Source organism: Cervus canadensis, chromosome 28 (assembly GCF_019320065.1).
Source record: "Cervus canadensis isolate Bull #8, Minnesota chromosome 28, ASM1932006v1, whole genome shotgun sequence".
In the NCBI taxonomy this organism is placed as follows: Eukaryota; Metazoa; Chordata; class Mammalia; order Artiodactyla; family Cervidae; genus Cervus; species Cervus canadensis.
The window spans coordinates 14854760-14875119 of record NC_057413.1 but is presented as its reverse complement, the minus strand read 5'-3'; the positions used below and the strand labels follow the sequence as shown (position 1 = coordinate 14875119).

Genomic DNA, 20360 nt, shown 5'->3' with positions numbered 1-20360 from the left:
AAGCGGAAAGCTCTGTTCATTAATTTACATGAAGTCACAAATGGTGATAAAGGGCTTGCCGGATGTTCCCCTTAATGTAAATGCACAAATCAATATTCTGAACCCTTTGGCCTCATGCCTGAGATCAACCTATATTTCCTAGAGGGGCAGAAGGGCCAGCAGTCAAATGACCTTTATCCTCATCTCACATAGGACTTTAGGGTCAACCCAGCCCAGAGGAGGGCTGGTCGGGGAGCTGATGACACCATTTCCCAGGCTGGAGGGAGGCAGAGGAGAATAGAAAAGGCTGGCCCATGGCATTTAAATGGGGCTGCCCTCTTAGAAAGTAACATTCCAGTGAAGGAACCAATGAAAGGGTGCTGTTTTTCCTCATTTGTATATAATTATAATGTGATGTTTTAAAATACCAGCAATTTTGATAGGCATACATGAAGGAATTAAATCAGGCAGGTTTCTTTGAAATAACACTCTGGCCACTGCTGCTATTTGCCATAAAATCCTTTTCACTGTGGCAATTTAAAATCAACCTTGTAAAACAGACCATGAGGAAAAAGAGTTTTTTTTTTTTTTTAAAGTCACTTGCTTGAAAAATTTCTGAAGTATTACCTAACATATCAAAAGCAATATAATTTAAATGCTGGATTTCATTGCTCCTTCCTGGTCATCCATCCAAACCCCCAGTATGATGTATGATTTTTTTCTAAACAACAGAAAGCATTAATTTCTATGCTTATCAAGTTGGAGAGTTCACTCCTGGTCAAGTAGGCTGACACAATTGGCAGGGTTTCGACAAAAGCTGGCCGACATCACTCGGTATCAGTTAGAGGGCTGCACCCACAGAGTCTTCCCATCCATCACTTGGTATCAGTCAGAGGGCTGAACCCACAGAGTCCTCAGTCAGAGGGCTGAACCCACAGAGTCCTCAGTCAGAGGGCTGCACCCACAGAGTCCTCAGTCAGAGGCCTGCACCCACAGAGTCCTCAGTCAGAGGGCTGAACCCACAGAGTCCTCAGTCAGAGGGCTGCATCCCCAGAGTCTTCACGTCCTTGTCAAGCTTGTGAGAAGTGTCACTCACTTTCGGGTTTCAGAGACTGTCATCACAATAGGTAAGAATGTAGATAATACGACCTTCTTTGTCACTATTCCTAACATTTAATTAGCATGCCTTTGCCATCTCTTTGGGGTGGGGTGGGTGGGGGGCAGATAATACATCTACTAAAACAAAACTGGAGTTATACAGCCAGATAAATATCACTCATCATTTTTCTGAATGTTAAGTCATTGCTCTACTTTTTATTTTTTTTGGAGCACTTAACAATTGTGTTGAAGAAAGGACATCAAATGATGCTTAGAAACGTGATACACATTTTCATTTCACACTCCATCAGCTTTTACAGCTGTAGCTCAATGAAATGTAAGAGAGAGCCTGGCAAACAGCCATATTTACCAAGGTATAAAATAGGGGTCAGGTTACTTTTCTATACAAAGAAAAAAAAATGTTTAATTTTCACTCCACATGACTAAAGCAGATACTCAGCTAACACCCTAGAGAAAGGCACCATGACCACATACACTGACACGGTTTAATGCCTGTTTAACTGCAGGTAGGTGTTTGTTTGTTTTTTTTTACTATATTATAATCATCTTCGCAAAGCATGAAAATGATCCTTTCCTTACCCGCTTCCACTCAGGATCTACTGACACAGAAACACACTGGATCAGATCATCTTTGGTGTTAAATCTTTCACCTGGAAATAATGGCTTCTGCCCTCTGCCTCTAGCCTAGAAGCAGAAAGAGCTTCCTCCCTCCGCAGGCAGAGAAGCAAAGCTATAGGCATCAGCAAAAAATGCATCTTTCTAATTCGGATTTCAATCTGTCAGAAAGGATTAAAGCCTCATGCATATATAAAATGGGAACTGTACAAGATAACAGAAACATGGTTGGAAATCGCAGAGATTCCACAGCTGCCTTTTTACTAGCTGGGCAGAGAGGAAGGCCACTTTTACCCACCTCTGTTAAACCCGAGACTTCTCCTCTTGCTAATGGTTTGCTGATGGATGGCGTGTATACTTTGGCGTCCGAAACTGGCTGCCCCTTCATAAAATGTTTTCCTGATTCATAAATGTCCACTTCAACCATTTTCCCCATGAATGTGGGGTTCTTTGGCACTAAAACCTGAAAAAAAAATGACAGAAGAGTTAGTTTTTAAAAATAAAATTTTATTTTAGAACAGTTTGAGATTTACAGAATTACTGTTAACATAGCACAGACAGCTCACACACCCCAGGCGCAATTTCCCTCTCATTAACATCTGACGTTGGTATGATACATTTGTCACGATTAATAAGCCAATAATGATGCATTGTTGTTGTTCAGTCACTAAGTTGTGTCTGACTCTTTGTGAACCCATGGATTGCAGCACGCCAGGCTTCCCCGACCTTCACGATCTCCCACAGCTTGCTCAAATGCATGTCCATTGAGTCAGTGATGCCATCCAACTATCTCATCCTCTGTCATCCCCTTCTCCTCCCGCTCTCAATCTTTCCCAGCATCAGGGTCTTTTCCTATGAGTCGGCTCTTGAGGTGGACAAAGTATTGATGTATTACTATTAACTAAACTCTATACTTTATGTAAATTTCCTCACTTGTCCCTTAATGTCCTTTTTCTCTTCGGAGATCCCATCTTAAGTGGGCTCTATCTTCCAGATGCTCAAAAATCTGGGTATCTAGCAGACAAGGAGGGCATTTCTGGGAGGGGTGGGCTGCAGACAGTGCTCACTCCTCGAAGGATGGCTGTGGTTCTAAGGCACGTGGAAGGCATGCTCGGAACCCCTCAGGCATCTGCCAGTTACTTTTGAACAGCCTTTGATATCCTGCTCTTGGCTGATCTCAGGCAATGAAGAAAACTGGGACAACACCGATGAAGCCCTCATACGTTTGGAACCTTCCAAGTTCACTGTCAGAGTCATGATTTAAGCAGCCACTTTTAAATTGAGGTCTCCACGTTTGGTTGCATGTGTGTGTGTGTGTCTGTGTGTGTGTGTGTGTGTGTATGTACATGCCTGCTGTCTTGGGGGGAGAAGAACATTTCACAGCCCCCTTTGCCAAAGTTCAAACCTTGGTGTTTGGAGCTAAATGACTTCTTTAACTGATGGTTTCCATCATTTCTTTCGCTCTGTTATAAAATGCATGTTATTTGCTAGTTCTGCGTCCACACAGAACCAGCTCCTCTGAAGGGTACTTTGGCTGGCTCACAGGAACCTGTCAGATGGTCTCTTTCCACTAGAGACTGCAGATCAAGGTACTTGTTTACCTCCAGCAAATGTTTTCCCTCCTCTGGGACTTACGGGTAGCCCGTATGTATTCTGTTCTCCCTGACACTTCTATTTCAGAATTGGAGCTACCTGCCAATCTTTTCAAGTCAGAATCTAAAATAAACAGACTAATTCTGATCCAGCAGTCTACTCTGATATCTAGATACAATCTTCACTTCTGGAGGTCATCTTTTGTAGAAAAATAATTCCTATGAAATCTTTGATAGGCTTGGTTGTAGAGACCAAAAAAAAAAAAAGTCAGATGAGAGCCAGAAATTCCACATCCAGTTTCTCCGAGAGGCTAAATTGGATCTTGGTCTTTCTGAGTTTGATTTTTTATGACCACTGAGTACACTGCTTCATCAAAGTATAGGAAAAAGGTCACCTGGGTGGTGGATTACTCATGGCAAGCTAATGAACTAAGAGAGCCTTAGTGTCAGGATATGAAAGCCCTTTTAAATCAGTTTTTATAAAACAAGAAAATCTCTAGAGTAAACTGTCCCTGGGAGATCTGGTACTATTCTGGGGGAAAATAACTCTCCTTGATCTGCTGCCTTGATCTGAATGAAGGGCTCAGTGTTTTTTTCCCCCTCCGGTTTTAATAATTGGAAAAAGCTCCACTGCTTTAAATTGGAGGAAACAGCTAATGAGGCATGCCATCGCCTTTAAAATGAAGGGGAAAAAAAGTTCCCTGCTGAGGCAAAAACCCAGATGGCAAGAGAAAGAAGAGGAAAGAGGCTACCAAAATATAATCCAGCTCCTCCAGAGAGCTGAGCAGAAGGCTGACCTGAAGAGGAAGAGGGTTCTCTGGAGTCAGTTACTGAGATGGAAAACGGGGAAGGCTCAGCTCAAACATGGAGGGCTGGGATCAGTCCTCAACTGGCTGGCTCAGAAGGTAAAGAATCTGTCTGCAATGCAGGAGACCTGGGTTCAGTCCCTGGGTCGGGAAGATCCTCTGGAGAAGAAATGGCAACCCAGTCCAGTATTCTTGCCTGAAGAATTCCACGGGCAGAGGAGCCTGGTGGGCTACAGTTCATGGGGTCGCAAAGAGTCAGATGCAACTTAGCAACTAAACCACCACCACCACCTCAAGTGTAGTCTCTACTGGGGCCTGAACAGGGCATGTTCAGCCTGGGCCTTGTAAAGCTCTCCCCTGTTCCCTGAGAACCCAGTGCCCGGTGTGAGATGAGTCCACATGGAACACCCATGCTGGAACCCCCTCCCACTCCTGCTTCCCTGCTTCTAACACAGGCGGTGGGCCTCACTTGCTCATCCCTTACTGGGGTGGCCCATACTGGCCTGAAGAGCCTTCCCAAGCCACGATCCTCAGGAAAAAAGTCCACTTCTCATTTGATGAGAGAAGAACAAAAAAGTAGGAAAACCCACCTGATATTAAGAAAATATAATCCAGGGATGACCCACAGAATCCCTCTCCCCTAGGAGTGTCTCTAACCCGGAGGGGCCTATGGCACTTCTGCCTTGCCAGGGCTAATGGCCCCTGAAGGAGGCATTGTTTGCTTTAGTCACTTCTGAATTGCTTTACCCCCTGGGGAAGTGCAATCCCAAACACTGAACTAGAAGTCTGGCTGCTGGCGCGGCAAAGCACGTTGCCTTAGACGGGCAGGGACTGAGGAGTCCCTTCAGGTGGGCCTAGAAGAAAACTCTCAAAGTGAAGCTAGCTTGATCCTCACTCTGGTCTCCAAAGTTGTTCACACAATGTGAGCTGAGTCCAAGGAACACACTCTTTTCCTTTTGCCCTCAGCACTTTTCATTATGATGGAAGTTAAAAAAAAAAAAAGGCAATACAAAAAAATAAAACCCTGAAACTAAAAAAGCCAACCAATAGACAACCAACCAAAAGCCTGTGTGAGCGCTGAGACAGGGAGAGGAAGTCCCCGCCCTTCCAGGCTGATGTCGCCGGTGCAGACATCCTTCCTGTCCCCTGGACAGAACTTTTCCCTCCATGGTGCCAGGCTGTGGGAGGCTGCGGTGGTCAGACCTGCCTGTTAAACTCCCCAACACCAGAGGCTGCTCCCATCAAAGACGAATGAGGACTAAAACACACTTACTCCTTTGGATAGAATGTTTTGTAGATTAAGCCACAAAGATAAGCCCCATGTTAGCTTGGCTGGCTTGATGCTATAAAATAGCCTTCCTGCCACAAAATGCTATCAACACGAATCTCTGCTACTTTAAGTCTCTTTTGCTTAAAGTGATTTACTTTCAGAACTCCTTCTCATTTTGGAGAAATCCTGAGAGCGTGGGAGTGTCTCTTACCTGCTCGTAGAATCGATTGTGTGCAACATAAAACTTGGAATCAAAAGATTCTTCGGTGACTAACACTTGTTGTCTCTGACCAATCTGCGGAAAGAGGGGAGGAAAAAAATAGGAGCCATCAGGCAAATGTCTGAGAAGCCAAAACAAACGCCAACCCAAAGAGTTATGGACCAGTAAGTCACGTCTTTTAAAATTGTTTCTGAAGATTTCTTTTTTTAAATGTTGGCCATTTTTAAAGTCTTTGTTGCACTTATTACAATATTGCTTCTATTTTATGTGTTGGTTTTCTGGCTGTGAGGGATGGGGGATCTCGGCTTCTCGACCAGGGATGAAACCCACACCCTGTGCACTGCAAGATGAAGTCCTAACCATTGGACCACTGGGGAAGTCCCAAGTCGTGTCTTCTTGAATTTAAAGCAGATCCAGATTGCTAGCTACTTAACAGCCAATACAAGAATCACTGATTCAAATTTCCAGAAAGGCATTATTACTTATGTAGTAATATGAAATTTGGGTAGAAAAAATTTTATTGTCTTAGAAAACTATGAAGCAAAACTTGGTCTTATGTCTTCCTTCAACAGAAGTTAGATAATTAAGGCTTCTGAGACATACAAAAATCTTCTAAATATCACTTTGTTTCTTGAAACAAAGTTGCAAAACAAGCCAGAACAAGCTGCCTCTAATCCAAATTCATGAAAATATTTTGGCAATATGAAAGACTGGTAATAAACACTAATTTGAGTTATGGGGGATGTAACACTATAGAAAACGCCTCAAAAACTAGTCATTAAGTCTTTGCACCTAAACACTTCATACACTGCATGCAATTCTGAAATTATTGATTAATTCAGTTATTTGCTTAATATATACATTTTCTCTCTCATGGGCAACTGTCTCTTTTTTTGCTGCAGCTGTGACTGCATATTCATTTTATTTTTTTAACAGGCTATTCTCTACAGGATCTGTATTTAAGATTTAAGTATGCATTTTTAATAACCAAGGAGTTAAATTAGCCAAAACGTTGGTTAAAGCAATGGGACCATTCTAAATTATTCTACCATTTCCAAGTTTATTCCACTGTGAAATGCAACATTTAAAGTATCAGTTATTTATTTTTTCTTTAAACAAGGTTGTCAAAATGGCTGATATAGCAAACCAGCTATATTAGATGATTATGCCTAGAATCATTTTTGCCACTGCTCCTTGATAAATACTACCCTCCATGTTAAAGTACACTGGCAAGATTTTTTTGGACAAAATCCCTTTTCTCATATGTAGGGACTTGTCACCATGTTCAGGCAGTTACCACTTAGGAAACATAAACACAGCTGCACTAAATAGACCACCTAACAATTAAAAAGAAAAAACTGAACACACCAAACTCCTCTCTCCATTATACAGTGCCAATACACTATAATTTGCTCTTTTTTTTTTTAAACTCTATCATTCAAATGTAGCCACTTAGTAAGGTCTCCAAGACGACCCATCACAGACTGATGTAGCTCACTCCTTGAAAACCACTGAAAGTTCCCACAACATTAACCTCTTTTAAAAATCAAGTTACAACAAAAGGAAGTTCTCCTAACTTCTACTTTGAGCTTTAATGGCCCTGTTTATTAAAAAACAAAACAAACAAACAAAAACCCAAAAACTGATGAATACTGGGTTTCACTGAAGTATATTCTTCTGGAAGGAAACTTAGGATGTTTGCACACATTTCACAGTGTGAGTTGCTTATGACTTAGGATAAGTATCTGTCAATGGTTCTTAAGGAAATCTGCAATCACACTTCATCTAACGTTAAGTTTTCAGGAAATTAACAAGAGTACGAGACTGCAAAGCCACCAAAAACGAATGCTGAGGCTCTCCTCTTGTTAGAATCAATGTGGATGGTTGCAGTTATCATTTTGGGGGTTATTCCATTTTATCTGGAAGACTAACCATGACAGTAATACATACACATAGAGTTAGAAAAACTTGCTGTGTTTATACAGAACAGGGCAGGGCATTTGACCAACCATTAGAGAACAATTTGTATGGAGTATTTAACTATTTGCCAATGGGATTCAGGAAAATTGCGATGGGAAGTCATTTATAGTGGCAAACACCTCTCCAGGGACCCTTTTGGTCCCTTCAGCCATTGATTTTGTCTCATTGGCTCTTTAAGTTCCCCAAAAGCTACTGAGCAAAGATGAGCATGAGCCACCTAGGACTTTGACCAAAAATTGATGCCATCTATCCCCACCCCCTGAGACTGCCCTCCCTGCCACAAAAATAAATAATAAATGCTCTAACGCAGTACTTTTTAATGAGTGAACTGAACATCAAATATGACTTTTAAGAGAATCAATGATTTCAAATAACCTTAAAAACAACAAAGTTAAGGAAGTGTGTAGAGGTCCCTAGGACTACCATCACCCAGCTCTCTAATATACTAAAGGCAGAGTGATCCCCCAGGAGACGGATCAGCCTGGCTCACAGAAGGACAGGTGCACACGGAATCTTCTCTGAGATTCTGCAGCATCTACTCTCTGCTGACGTTCTGAGATTCTGTGAGGAGGAGGCCTCTTCCCTGGATTCTCACCCCTGCTGACAGAACCTCCCCTAGCAACTGCAATCTCTGACAGGAATGCAAGGCTACCTCACTGGCTTTGAGACAAGCCCCTCGAAGAGGAAGTTAACAGAATGACTGCTTGTGTGATTTAAAAAACGAACAAACACCTGAGTTTATAGAATATATGTACAAGTATATATATATATATATACATACAAGCATATACACGCCCATAGAGAGAGGAAGAGAATACTAAGGAGGTTGAAAATACTTTCAATACCCTCTGTGACTGGTAGCACAATATGGCTACTCAGCAGGAACGATTAAGATGCAAGTGGAACTGTAAACCCACAGAAGGATCCAGAGGGTGACTCCCAGATAACTGGAACTTTCAAGGACTGGATGGAAGGGGAAAGTGATGGAGGGAGAAGGAAGGGTCAGAAGCAGGAATGCACAGTTCCAGCAGAACCCTGGGGAGAGGACAAAGTGTTATTCAAAGACATCAAATGCCACATATTCAAACTGGAGAGTGGTGCCAGAGGACATGGGTCTGAGTAGATTATTTTTAAGATAAAAGAAATTTGGCTACATTTTGGGCCTTTGATTTCCTCACAGGATAAAAAAAAACGAGAGTTTGGTAGAAGTGACATGGAGGTGAGAGGCGAGCAGACCAAAGAGGAAGTGGATTCTGATTTTTAGAGGAGCTTTTGGTTCCAAAATTCTAAGTCGTCATTCATAGTAGATTTGATCTGCTGACAAGGTTTCAGATGAAGGAAATTTGTACTCTGAATCCAGGCTGTCCCTTTTCTCCCAGTCAATGCATGCTTAGAGCCGTCTGCAAACTAGAGTCACTTTCTTGCTGCCCTGAAAGGAACAACTTGATTTTAATACCCACCAGAGAAACATTGACCAAGTCTCTCATAAAGCTATCCAGTGACCTGTACCTGAAGAATCCTGTTAAAATCTTCCCAACAAAGTCCTTTTTAAAAATAATTTCTTTGCCTTTTGATTTGCTTTACCGGTACATAATCTATAGCTGATTTAATAAAATACTTCTTTAATTTCTAAAACATTTTAGATTTTAAGAAGTTGGGCTGGGAATACAGTCTCTTGCACTTCTCAGTTTCCATTTATAAAGTCTGACCTTCAGGACACGCGTCAGAACTTTTCAAAGTGGCTGTCAGACCTGGCACCTGCTGTAAGCAGCCAGACGTACTCTGTAATTTATTCATCAGATGTCAGTGAAGACAGTGGCTTTTCCTAGGACATACACAACTTCCTACAGTCCATGTGAACCTGACTTCAAAATTACATTTTATGAGAAATGAACTGCAGAAATGTTGCAGGGAGGAAGCCAATTCTGACTCCACGTTGGAAACTTTCCTTGACTTGCATTTTGTTGCTTTTATTATTATAATCAATACTCCATGGCTTATTATTATTGATACTCCATGGCGTGCCTGGAGGACCCTGCCCCTCTGTTTGACTGTAAACTAAAGTGCCTTTGTTCAGCTCTTGGAGAGACAGTTTCTTCCTGCCCACCTGTGAATAGATTAACACACCCCTTCCAAGGGGTGTGGCCATTCCCTTGGAGATGTTTGGCAAGATGGAAGACCCTGTCACTTGACTTCCCCAGTGCCTCTCCCTCTCTGTTCTACCTTTTGACTTTAGTTCCTCATTGTTTCTTTCTCTCTGAGCTATTAAAGAATCTGGCATCCAGACCCCAATAAGATGGTTATTTTGAGGTGCTAGCCTGCCATCTTCTCTGTCTTCCAGCTCCTCGATTGAAGTCTCTTCCTTGCCTCAACACCTCAACACATCTCTGGGATCCACTGGAGCCTGTTGTAACAGAAACAGTCCTATGAAACCACCCCTCCATTTCACAGATGGGGTCACTGAACGTACAGAACAAGCCCACAGGATCCTGCATGACTGCTGATCTCACAGAGCTGATGGGAACCACGGTTCCTCCTATGAAGGGGGGAGGTGTAGGTGGGGGTAGAACTTTCCAGGCTTTGTTGGAAAGATGTGAAAAAAAAAAAAAAAAAAAAAGCGCTTCTGCTTTTTTTCCCCCCCAAATACAAAGGCAGAAAATAAAGAATGCATTCCCTTGAATAGACAAAGAAGCTCAGAACCTGAAAGGGGCTTAGCAAACTCTGATTTCACGGAGAGGAGACTGAGGTTCAGCCAAATGCACTGATCGGTTCAGTGGCCGAGAGAAGTCTCAGAAGCATCCTTGCTACTAGATGTCTCCTATGGAATTCCTAGCTGCAGAAAACGTACAACATCATGGCTCTGATTCTGGAGTGTGCAGCTTTCCTTGAGCAGGGGAACATCTGTCCAACAAAAAGCAGCAAAGCAGTGGCTTTTTTTTTTTAATTCAATTTGGGGGCAGATTTTTCAGTCCGTTATATAATCAGCTGGCTGTGTTATTTGTGTCACATCTATGCTTCAAATTTCCCGAGTGCCTGAAGTGGTGAGAAACATCAGTTCTAACCATATGGGCAGATAACACACAGAAAACACACTCTTGCATGAAAAAAGCAGAGGTTTCCAACGGAACTGGGTTGCTGAATGAATGCTCATTCAAGTACATTCTCTTTCTCCACGGGTCCTAAAACAAACAACATTCTGCACGGCTATTTCAGGATGCAAAGAGAGATGTAAAAGAACTGCTTCAAGACAGGCAGATAATACTGAAATTTAACAAAGGCATTAAGAGTACTTGGGTTTTTACCTTTAACCCAGTAAGAATTGTGACTTGTATAAGCATTCCTTGAACTAGAAGAAGCAGAGTTTCTTTTAAGCCCATAATGTGGCTTTAAAATAGAAACTTTATGTAAATTTTACTTTTCTCAACTTTTTTTTTTTCCTTCTCACTTTTGTTTTACTTAAACAGAAAACCTTACCTGTGGCTTTGGAAAATAATTGCAATTCACTTTCTAATCTTAAAGGGTCAGGTTACAGAGATTTCAATAATTCAATATAACTGCTCAGAGTACCCAAAAACATTCATAAAGGACAGATGTATATTAGACTTCTGTAAGAGAAATATTTATTTCTTGAAAAGAGTTATAAGAAGGTAGAGGAATTATTTTGCTTCCTCTGAAAAGTTTCTAGCAATTAATTTTTCTGTCCAGTTGCCTTAGGTGGAGAAATGGAGATTAAAACACATGTATCAAAAGCTCTCGTAATTATTTACTGCACATTTCTAATAAACTTGAATTTTATCTCTGCTTATCCTATATAATATTTTGACATGCTACTTTTGTAGCTAAGTTTTTTTTTTTTTTTTAATTGTAGATAATAAAATACAATTTTTCTACCTGACTGGTTTCTGAATGCATGACTCTGGGAAATGTCAAATGTCTTTCTTTAGCTCCAGTCAAATTAGTTTTTTTTTTTCCCCCTAAGCTGCCTGGAACATGTTAAACACAAGGCTGTGACCTTAAACTCTGAAATAATATTTCTAGTGTCTGCAAAAGCCTGCCCTCACATACACCTTTAGACTAATTACTGCAGTGTAATGTTGCCAGTGAACCACTGTAATTACACTTGGAGGAAAGTATGGTCTTGTTCTTTCCTAGCTAATGAAAATGATAACCTTTCCATTTTGATTCATCATTCACAACAGGCAGAGCATGCGATGCTGGGTCTCCAGGGCATACAGTAATTTTCCTGACTGTTTATGCACACTTCTGTTTTCTGGCCCTGCAGAAGCTGGAGTTAAAGAAGCAGGCATACTTAAGCTAAAAACAGTCAACAGTAATAATAGCAATAACATTAAAATTTAATATCATCCTTATCCACGATGCCATTCTATAAGAAAACAGGGCCGTGACATGGGAATGTGTGTCAACACGATGATAGCACAGAAGACAAGTAATGAGCCTCTAAGTCCAGTGTATTGAAAATGCCTGCCATCAGTTTGCTGGTCTGCTTAAGGATTCCCGAGAGACGATGGAGGACAGTTCACTGTGAAAGGGGCTGGACTTGTATCCGACTCTTAAACAATGATGGGAAATACATTCTATTAGATTTCTTTTTAATACTATCCTCTGTGTGAAAAAAACACATATTCGCTAGCTATTCTTACTATTAGAATTAAGTGTGTTCAAAGGGAAAGAACGCTCCTTTAATGCAGAATATCCATACCTCTAAAGTGTTTATATATCTAGTAATTGCCGTGAGTATCTTAGTGTCTCTATTATTCCTTCTTCACATTTCAGAAATAACCTAAACACACACAAAAAACAATCTGGCTTGCTCAAAGTCCTTCCTCCCAAAGCAGTGATGAAAGTTACAAAGACCAGACCCAAGGTGGTTCTGCTGAATCGAATCAGACAATGAAATTTCTTCTAATAACGGCCCTTGTGTTTTTGTCTTCAGTTGCTGGCTGATTTTCTTCTAGCTATGTGCCCATCCCAGTAAGAGAAAGGCAACCAAAGGGGTCTCTTCCCAGGTGGAGGCAATTTCATTCCTAACAAAGGTTTTTTTTTCTACTGTTGGTTGATCAGTTCAGTTCAGTTCAATCGCTCAGTTGTGTCCGACTCTTTGCGACCCCATGGACTGCAGCACGCCAGGCTTCCCTGTCCATCACCAACTCCCGGAGCTTACTCAAACTCATGTCCATCATGTTGGTGATGCCATCCAACCATCTTATCCTCTGTTGTCCCCTTCTTCTCCTGCCTTCAATCTTTCCCAGCATCAGGATCTTTTCCAATGAGTCGGTTCTTTGTATCATGTTGCCAAAATATTGGAGTTAGCCAACAATAATCAGTATAGTAACAGTGCTTTATTGATATAGTAATTCTCAACAGCAAATAGTTACATGACAAAGGTTGACCTGATTCCTTGGCTGCATTAGAAATCTGTACCTCAGCGCTGATTGAACTTCCAATTTGAAAACCAATCAAGTTTTAATTATCTGCCTGGAGATTTTTGGTAATCTAGAACGTTCTGAGGTATTATCTGCAATGCTTTTATAGAATGTTTTTTAATTGTGATAAGAACATACAACATGAGATCTATTCTCTTAACAAGTCCAAATAAATTGCCTTTCCTTATCACATATTTGGCACAAGTACGTTACACGTATTTTTCCCAAACTAGGCAAGCTCTACAATGCCCATGTGGTATAGGAAAGAGCTCAACATTTAAAAACTATCAAAAGTGCTAAAACCAGATGTCGCCAGTAAAATCGATTCATGAGATCTTATTAATGGGATGACCAAGCGGGGGCCAACGTAGGATATGTATGTGGAACCCTTTTTTATTAAGATTTCAGTTCCAAGATTGAACAAATTATCTCCATTTGCTTCTGCCTTCCCAATCTTTTCCCATTGGTCCCTATCAATCATTGCTCAGCATGTCTGGGCCACTGTTCTTTGATGAGCTTTTCACATAAGTGCAAAGGTGACCATACTTACATCTTAGAACTGTTGAACAGATTACCTCCTTGGAAAGCATCTTTAGAATTTTTTGCTTCATTGGTAACACAATAAATAATTCAGATTACAAAAAGAAAGGAAGGTAGGCAGCTGAGTTTTAGAGAGAGATTTAATGTTAACATATAACTCATCAAGTTTATCTGTAACTTTATTTTTTTTTTTTGGTGATTTTTTTTTTTTTTTCAGTGGGTTTGTCATACATTGATATGAATCAGCCATGGATTTACATGTATTCCCAATCCCAATCCCCCCTCCCACCTCCCTCTCCACCCGATTCCTCTGGGTCTTCCCAGTGCACCAGGCCCGAGCACTTTGTCTCATGCATCCCACCTGGGCTGGTGACCTGTTTCACCATAGATAATATACATGCTGTTCTTTCGAAACATCCCACCCTCACCTTCTCCCACAGAGTTCAAAAGTCTGTTCTGTACTTCTGTGTCTCTTTTTCTGTTTTGCATATAGGGTTATCATTACCATCTTTCTAAATTCCATATATATGTGTTAGTATGCTGTAATGTTCTTTATCTTTCTGGCTTACTTCACTCTGTATAATGGGCTCCAGTTTCATCCATCTCATTAGAACTGGTTCAAATGAATTCTTTTTAATGGCTGAGTAATATTCCATGGTGTATATGTACCACAGCTTCCTTATCCATTCATCTGCTGATGGGCATCTAGGTTGCTTCCATGTCCTGGCTATTATAAACAGTGCTGCGATGAACATTGGGGTGCACGTGTCTCTTTCAGATCTGGTTTCCTCAGTGTGTATGCCCAGAAGTGGGATTGCTGGGTCATATGGCAGTTCTATTTCCAGTTTTTTAAGAAATCTCCACACTGTTTTCCATAGCGGCTGTACTAGTAAGTTTATCTGTAACTTTAAAATTGGATTTTATCCTGACAGGTGCTTTTAGGCGTGTGGTAAATTAAAGAAATAATCTAAAACTGCACTACCCGGTAGAGTGGCCACTAGCCACAGGTGGCTGCGGAGCACCTGAATGTGGCAAACCCTCAATGAGATATGCGGGAAAACATACACCAGGACAAAAAACTTAGCAGATCTCAAAAATTTAACGTAATTAAAAGAGTGTGCAAACTAACTTATTAATTTTACATTGATTACAGGTTGAAGTCGTTAAAACTGATAAACAGAAACCTCAATTAAATTAGTCAAGAGGCCGGGAGGGGAAGCTCTGTGCTTTACGAGGATTGTACCACCCAAGAATAAAGAAGATTTCCTCTACTTTCCTGGCAAGAGCTCAGCCAATGTGAGACTGAAACAACGCAGCCAAAAAAAAAGTTACAATAGTGCTCTGAACTCTCAATTCCTCCAGGGAACTCTTCGCTTCCTATAGCCCTCCTGACTTCTTTTCGCCTTTTTTAAAACTGGAGCCCCTTATACAGAGTGAAGTAAGCCAGAAAGATAAAGAACATTACAGCATACTAACACATATATATGGAATTTAGAAAGATGGTAACGATAACCCTATATGCAAAACAGAAAAAGAGACACAGAAATACAGAACAGACCTTTTGAACTCTGTGGGAGAATGTGAGGGTGGGATATTTCAAAAGAACAGCATGTATACTATCTATGGTGAAACAGATCACCAGCCCAGGTGGGATGCATGAGACAAGTGCTCCGGCCTGGTGCACTGGGAAGACCCAGAGGAATCGGGTGGAGAGGGAGGTGGGAGGGGGGATCGGGATGGGGAATACGTGTAAATCTATGGCTGATTCATATCAATGTATGACAAAACCCACTGAAATGTTGTGAAGTAATTAGCCTCCAACTAATTAAAAAATAAATAAATAAAAAAAAAATAAATAAATAAAACAGTTCTCTTCTCCTTGCTTTGTGGAGACCTGCATGTGGCTCCATGGTTGTGGCTTCCCAGGTGGTGCAGAGGTAAAGAATCTTCCTGCCAATACAGGAGACCTAGGTTTGATCCCCTGGGTCAGCAAGATCCCCTGGAACAGGAAATGTCAACTCACTCCAGTATTCTTGCCGGGAAATCTCATGGGCAGAGGAGCCTGGAGGGCTACAGTCACAAAGAGTTGGACACAACTGAGTGACTAAGTACCCACACATGCACCACGGTTGTAGGCACCAAACTTGCAATTCTTTGTTGATCTGTAATAAATCTATTTTTTTGGAGAAACAAATGGCAATCTTATCTGTTGTATGGCAATGAAATAATGATTTCTGATATGCTGAGTTAAATCAAATATATTAAAATTTATTTCACCTAGTTTTAATTTTTTTAGTGTAACTACTAGAGAATTTAAAATAACATCTGTGATTCACTTCCATTGGATAGTGCTGTTCTAAAACATTACTATGTGATTTTTAAAAATTTAGCAGAAATTCCCCCTTTCACTATTTAGAACCAGATTAATTTTTTTCCTGTAACTCACCCCAAACACCCTTATTTGCACTAATTATGTAAATACAATGCTTTAATTTTAAAAAAGAACACCTAAATATCTATAAATTTTAGTTAAACGCAGGGATTTCAAACTACTAAATTTCTCTTTTTGACCTTTAAATTAGTCTTGTTTCCTTTTTTTCCTGGTCAACCCTAGCCTTTCCAAAAGCTTAAGGCATGATCAATTTGCTGGTTGTCTTCCAGGTAATCCGGGCAACCAAAGAAAGGCCGTCTAAAATTTCCAATCTGTCATTTCCCATTCAGTGTGGCTGCAAGAGCAACCATATAAAAAACAATGATGTTTGGCAGAAATAGACCATTCTCAAATTCATTTTTTAAAAAGCCAAAATGAACATCCAAAATCCCTACCGCCTTTGGTAAGATCAATCTTTTGTTAGCAACCCTATTACCAAAGAACTCAGCATAGATGGGAGCAATAAATAACACGTGCGGCGCACCCACCATCTTTCAATCATATGCCAGTCAGGATGGAGGCAGAGGAAGCAGAAAGGATTAAGCAGAAATCAAAGACAGCCAAGCTCTAATGGTGTCTAATTAACATAACAAAAGACACGGCTACAATCTTTCAGCAGTGGGCAATACATCTCATTAAAGAAGCCTGAATAACAATTATTCTCTCCTGCTCCCTTCCAGCCCCACCCCCCTCCGTGCTTCTTGGCTTAGCTCAGGGAGACCCTGAGAGCTGGGCTTGAGAGCTTCTGCCTTCTTGGCCAGGCATTATGGCTGCAAGCAAAGAGGCCACTTGTATTGCTTGTGCACCTGCATCTCAGTGCTTTATTCTGCTTTCCTCTTCTGCTGTGGAAATGTAGCTTCTCCAAGCACATGGCAAGTCCTACTATAGGGCTGTTTATAGGTATACAATATTGAGAAGTGGCAAGGGCAACTTAAAAAATAAATACCAGTTCCCTTCTGAAATATCTTTAAAGACAATTGATCTGTTTCTCTTTCCTTATTCTGTTTTTCCCCTCCCTTTGATATCACTATCCTGTTTCAGAGTTAATGAAGCTAAATTGAAATTCGACCAAATTTATTGCAACCAGTAATTAGTCTGAGCATGTGTGCATGTGCACGGGCGCGCACACACACACACACACACCCCCACACCATGAAATTTAAATGTCTGGTTCAGACCTATCCCTTCTCCCCATCTTCTCTTGATCATAGACAACTGAGAAAATATATGAAATTCAACACAAGGAAATTGAGGTTGCAGGTGAACACGTGGGTAGTTTTTGTATAAATTTAAACCAAAAATAAAAGATTCTAGTTAAACCAAGGATAAAAAAATATTCTTCCAGGGTGATCACTAAGAAAGATGAAAGTGTCAAGTAATCCTATGTATTTTTTCATATCAATCTACTTTGGGGGAAGGACTGAGTATTGAGAGGGTAGGAAAGAGAAAATAATGCAGTTATTTAAATTGAACAATTTCCAATTCTGAGCTGTAATTTTTTGGTCAGTAACCTTTCAAAAAGGAATCTAGTTATGAGGGCTGCTTTGATTTTTTTAATGGCCTTTCCTGCCAAATACGAGAGTCTACTTAAACCCAAACACCACTCTAGGAAAAGCTGTTGATCCCAGGGGTGGACAGGGACCTCTATAAGTGTTACAGAGACTCAAGAACAGAAACTGAGCCAACGCATCAAGCAGCTGGGAAAACCTCCTCAGCCTGTGTAGTACATCTGGATTGTCCACACAGTGGTAAAGTCACTGCCGTGCAGGGACTGAGACCTTGAGAATATTCAGGTCGTTCACATCATGAATGGCAGACATGGAGTGAGATATTTTGATGCTACATGCAACTCTGCATGTGGCAGCATACAGTTAAAATAAAACTTGAGAAGTCACTTTAATCTTAAAAGACCCTTCTCCTTCTGGTGAACTACTCCACATTCAAGAGCCAGTTTCCACCTCCCACCCGTGAGGAAGAGTGAGTTTTTAAAAATCTTCTCTTCCACTCAATTTTTCCTGTTTAGTAGATCACCTTATAGCTTTAAAGAAAAAAACAAAACAAAACACCTTCTTGTCTATTTCTACCTTAAAGTTTTGCAAAAAAGTAGTATGCAAATATAACACGTTATTATGAAGTCTATCCTAATTTACATTTTAAAGCATAACAATTTGATGTTTTAATTCCCAGTCAGTAACTAGATCTCTGGAAACCATCACAGTCTGAATCTATGGTCTAATATCTTACAAAGCTTTCTGGGTAGACTGGTAGAATTTCATTCTCTTTTAAGACAGAGCCCTGGCCAACAGAAAAGCTTGAAGAGTACTAAGCAGGGAATCAAGAATTCTTTTGTTTCCCACATGAAGGAACAAGATAAAACCCCAGAAGATCAACTAAGTGAAGTGGAGACAGGAAATCTACCCAACAAAGAGTTCAGAGTAATGATTGTAAAGATGATCCAAGAACTCAGGAAAAGAAAGGATGCACAGAGTGATAAATTACAAGAACATTTTAGCAAAGAGAAGATAAAACAATCAAACAGAACTGAAAAATACACTAGAAGAAATCAATAGCCAAATGAATGCAGCAGCAGAGCAGATCAGTGAGTTGGAAGGCAGAGTGGTGGAAATCGCTGTCATGGAACAGAATAAAGAATGAAAAGAAATGAGGACAGTTTAAGAGACCTCTGGGACGACATCAAAAGCACCAACTTTTGCATTATAGGAGTCCCAGGAGGAGAAGAGAGAGAGAAAGGGCCAGAGATAATAGCTGAAAACTTCTCTGACATGGAAAAGGAAACAGTCACACAAGTCCAGGAAGTGCAGAGTCATTCCAAATAAGATGAGCCCAAGGGGGAACACACCAAGACACATAATAATCAGACTGACCAGAAGCCTGTGGTTTGACCTCTGCCACTAACAAGCTGTTTGACTCCACAAATAAATGACTCTGGGGCCTCAGTTTCCTCATCTTAAAGGGGGTTTGAAACCAGTCAACTGAAAGGCTGCTTCTGGTTCACACATCCGTGGAGGCAGCAGTGCCGGCAAGGTGTCCTGCAGTGAGGGCTAAGCGCCCGCAGTGGGAACTGCACTTCAGCAGGCAGCGGTCGTGGGGGCGGCCGCAGGTTCGAGCATCCCCTGGACACAGGCGGGCTGGCCCTTGCTGCACACCTAGCACTAGGCTAATCACCACTGCTCCTTCCCTTCACTTCCAGGGCCGACAGGTAGCCTGGAGTTAATAAAACTTGCCAAAGGCAAGGTTGAACAGAAGAATGAATGGGAGTAACATTTCAGGTATTCAGTTTACCTGTCTGAAAGAAACAATTACAATAATTACCTGGTTTGAATCTTGAGTTGTCTTTAGATTAATGACCTAACTTGTGGGAGTCAGTATGTGTGCTGGAAAAGTTGGATGACTCCTGGCATTACAGCTGATGGGACTCCTGTTCCCGCCAGAAGTAAATTCCCAAATTTCATGCATCTTTCATTGGCTGTAGAAGGTAGATCTGTTAGCTGAAACATATTTATGAGTTCAACCTTACTCCTGGATATCTTGATTGAAGGAGTCAGGAGAAAAATTTAATTTTAAGTAGAAAATCATCTTGGGGCTCTATTCAATTACTGCTGCAGAATAGGCATAAGTTTTAGAAAGCAACGCCGTATGGATGCAGGACTCTTTAGCGTCTATAAATGGTGGCTAAACAGGCTAACAAAACAGAAGGCTGCAGGGGCAATTAGGACCCGGGCCTTAAGGACCCCAGGTCAGTGTCTTACTGGGCTTGTTGTTACCTTTCTTGAGGAAATCTGCCCCCAAAGCAGAGATAGCTCTGTACTTCCTTTTCAAAGCCATGACTCGAAAGGATTTCAGAGAAGACAGAACACATTTAATGGGAAAAAAGGAAGAAGACTGTCCAATATTGATAAACCTACAATTTTTCAGTAGCTATTGGAAAGATGAATTATGCTAAAAAAAGAAAAAAAAAAACAACACCCCAAGCAGCTTCTTGTCATTTCTAAAACATGATCCTGTGCTTCCTGAAAGAGTTAAGGCTATATAAATATTTATCATTCTTCTTTCAAAAGGATAAGAAAAATTCCTTCTGCATACATGAATTTCAGATTGCTAGGCAAACATCAGGATATGGTCAGAGGCCCATCATCTTAATGAGGATATGGTAGTGGTAATTTTTTTTTTTTAAAGCTTGCTTATATGTGATCAAAAATACCCTAGAGATTTTGATTTTATACTGGGGCATGCACAGACCCATGAGCAGTTAATGCTTTCAGAAGCATATGGGTGGGATAACAGGAATACCATCAAGGGCTTACAGTGGGACTAGGGTGAAAGATTCATTAAAAGTGATAAAT

General features: G+C 40.9%; 1 protein-coding gene across 4 annotated transcripts in view; it reads right to left on the bottom strand.

Moving 5' to 3' along the window:
- The window catches only part of CDKAL1 (CDK5 regulatory subunit associated protein 1 like 1), a 579481-nt gene that overhangs the window by 19407 nt on the left and 539714 nt on the right, over positions 1-20360 (bottom strand). For all 4 annotated transcript variants that reach the window (XM_043449766.1, XM_043449768.1, XM_043449765.1 and 1 more), the window contains 2 exons: positions 5593-5676; positions 2012-2176 (listed from right to left, as the gene is read on the bottom strand). In XM_043449766.1, coding sequence (XP_043305701.1) covers positions 2012-2176; positions 5593-5676 — 249 coding nt within the window. The remainder of the gene's footprint in view (positions 1-2011; positions 2177-5592; positions 5677-20360) is intronic.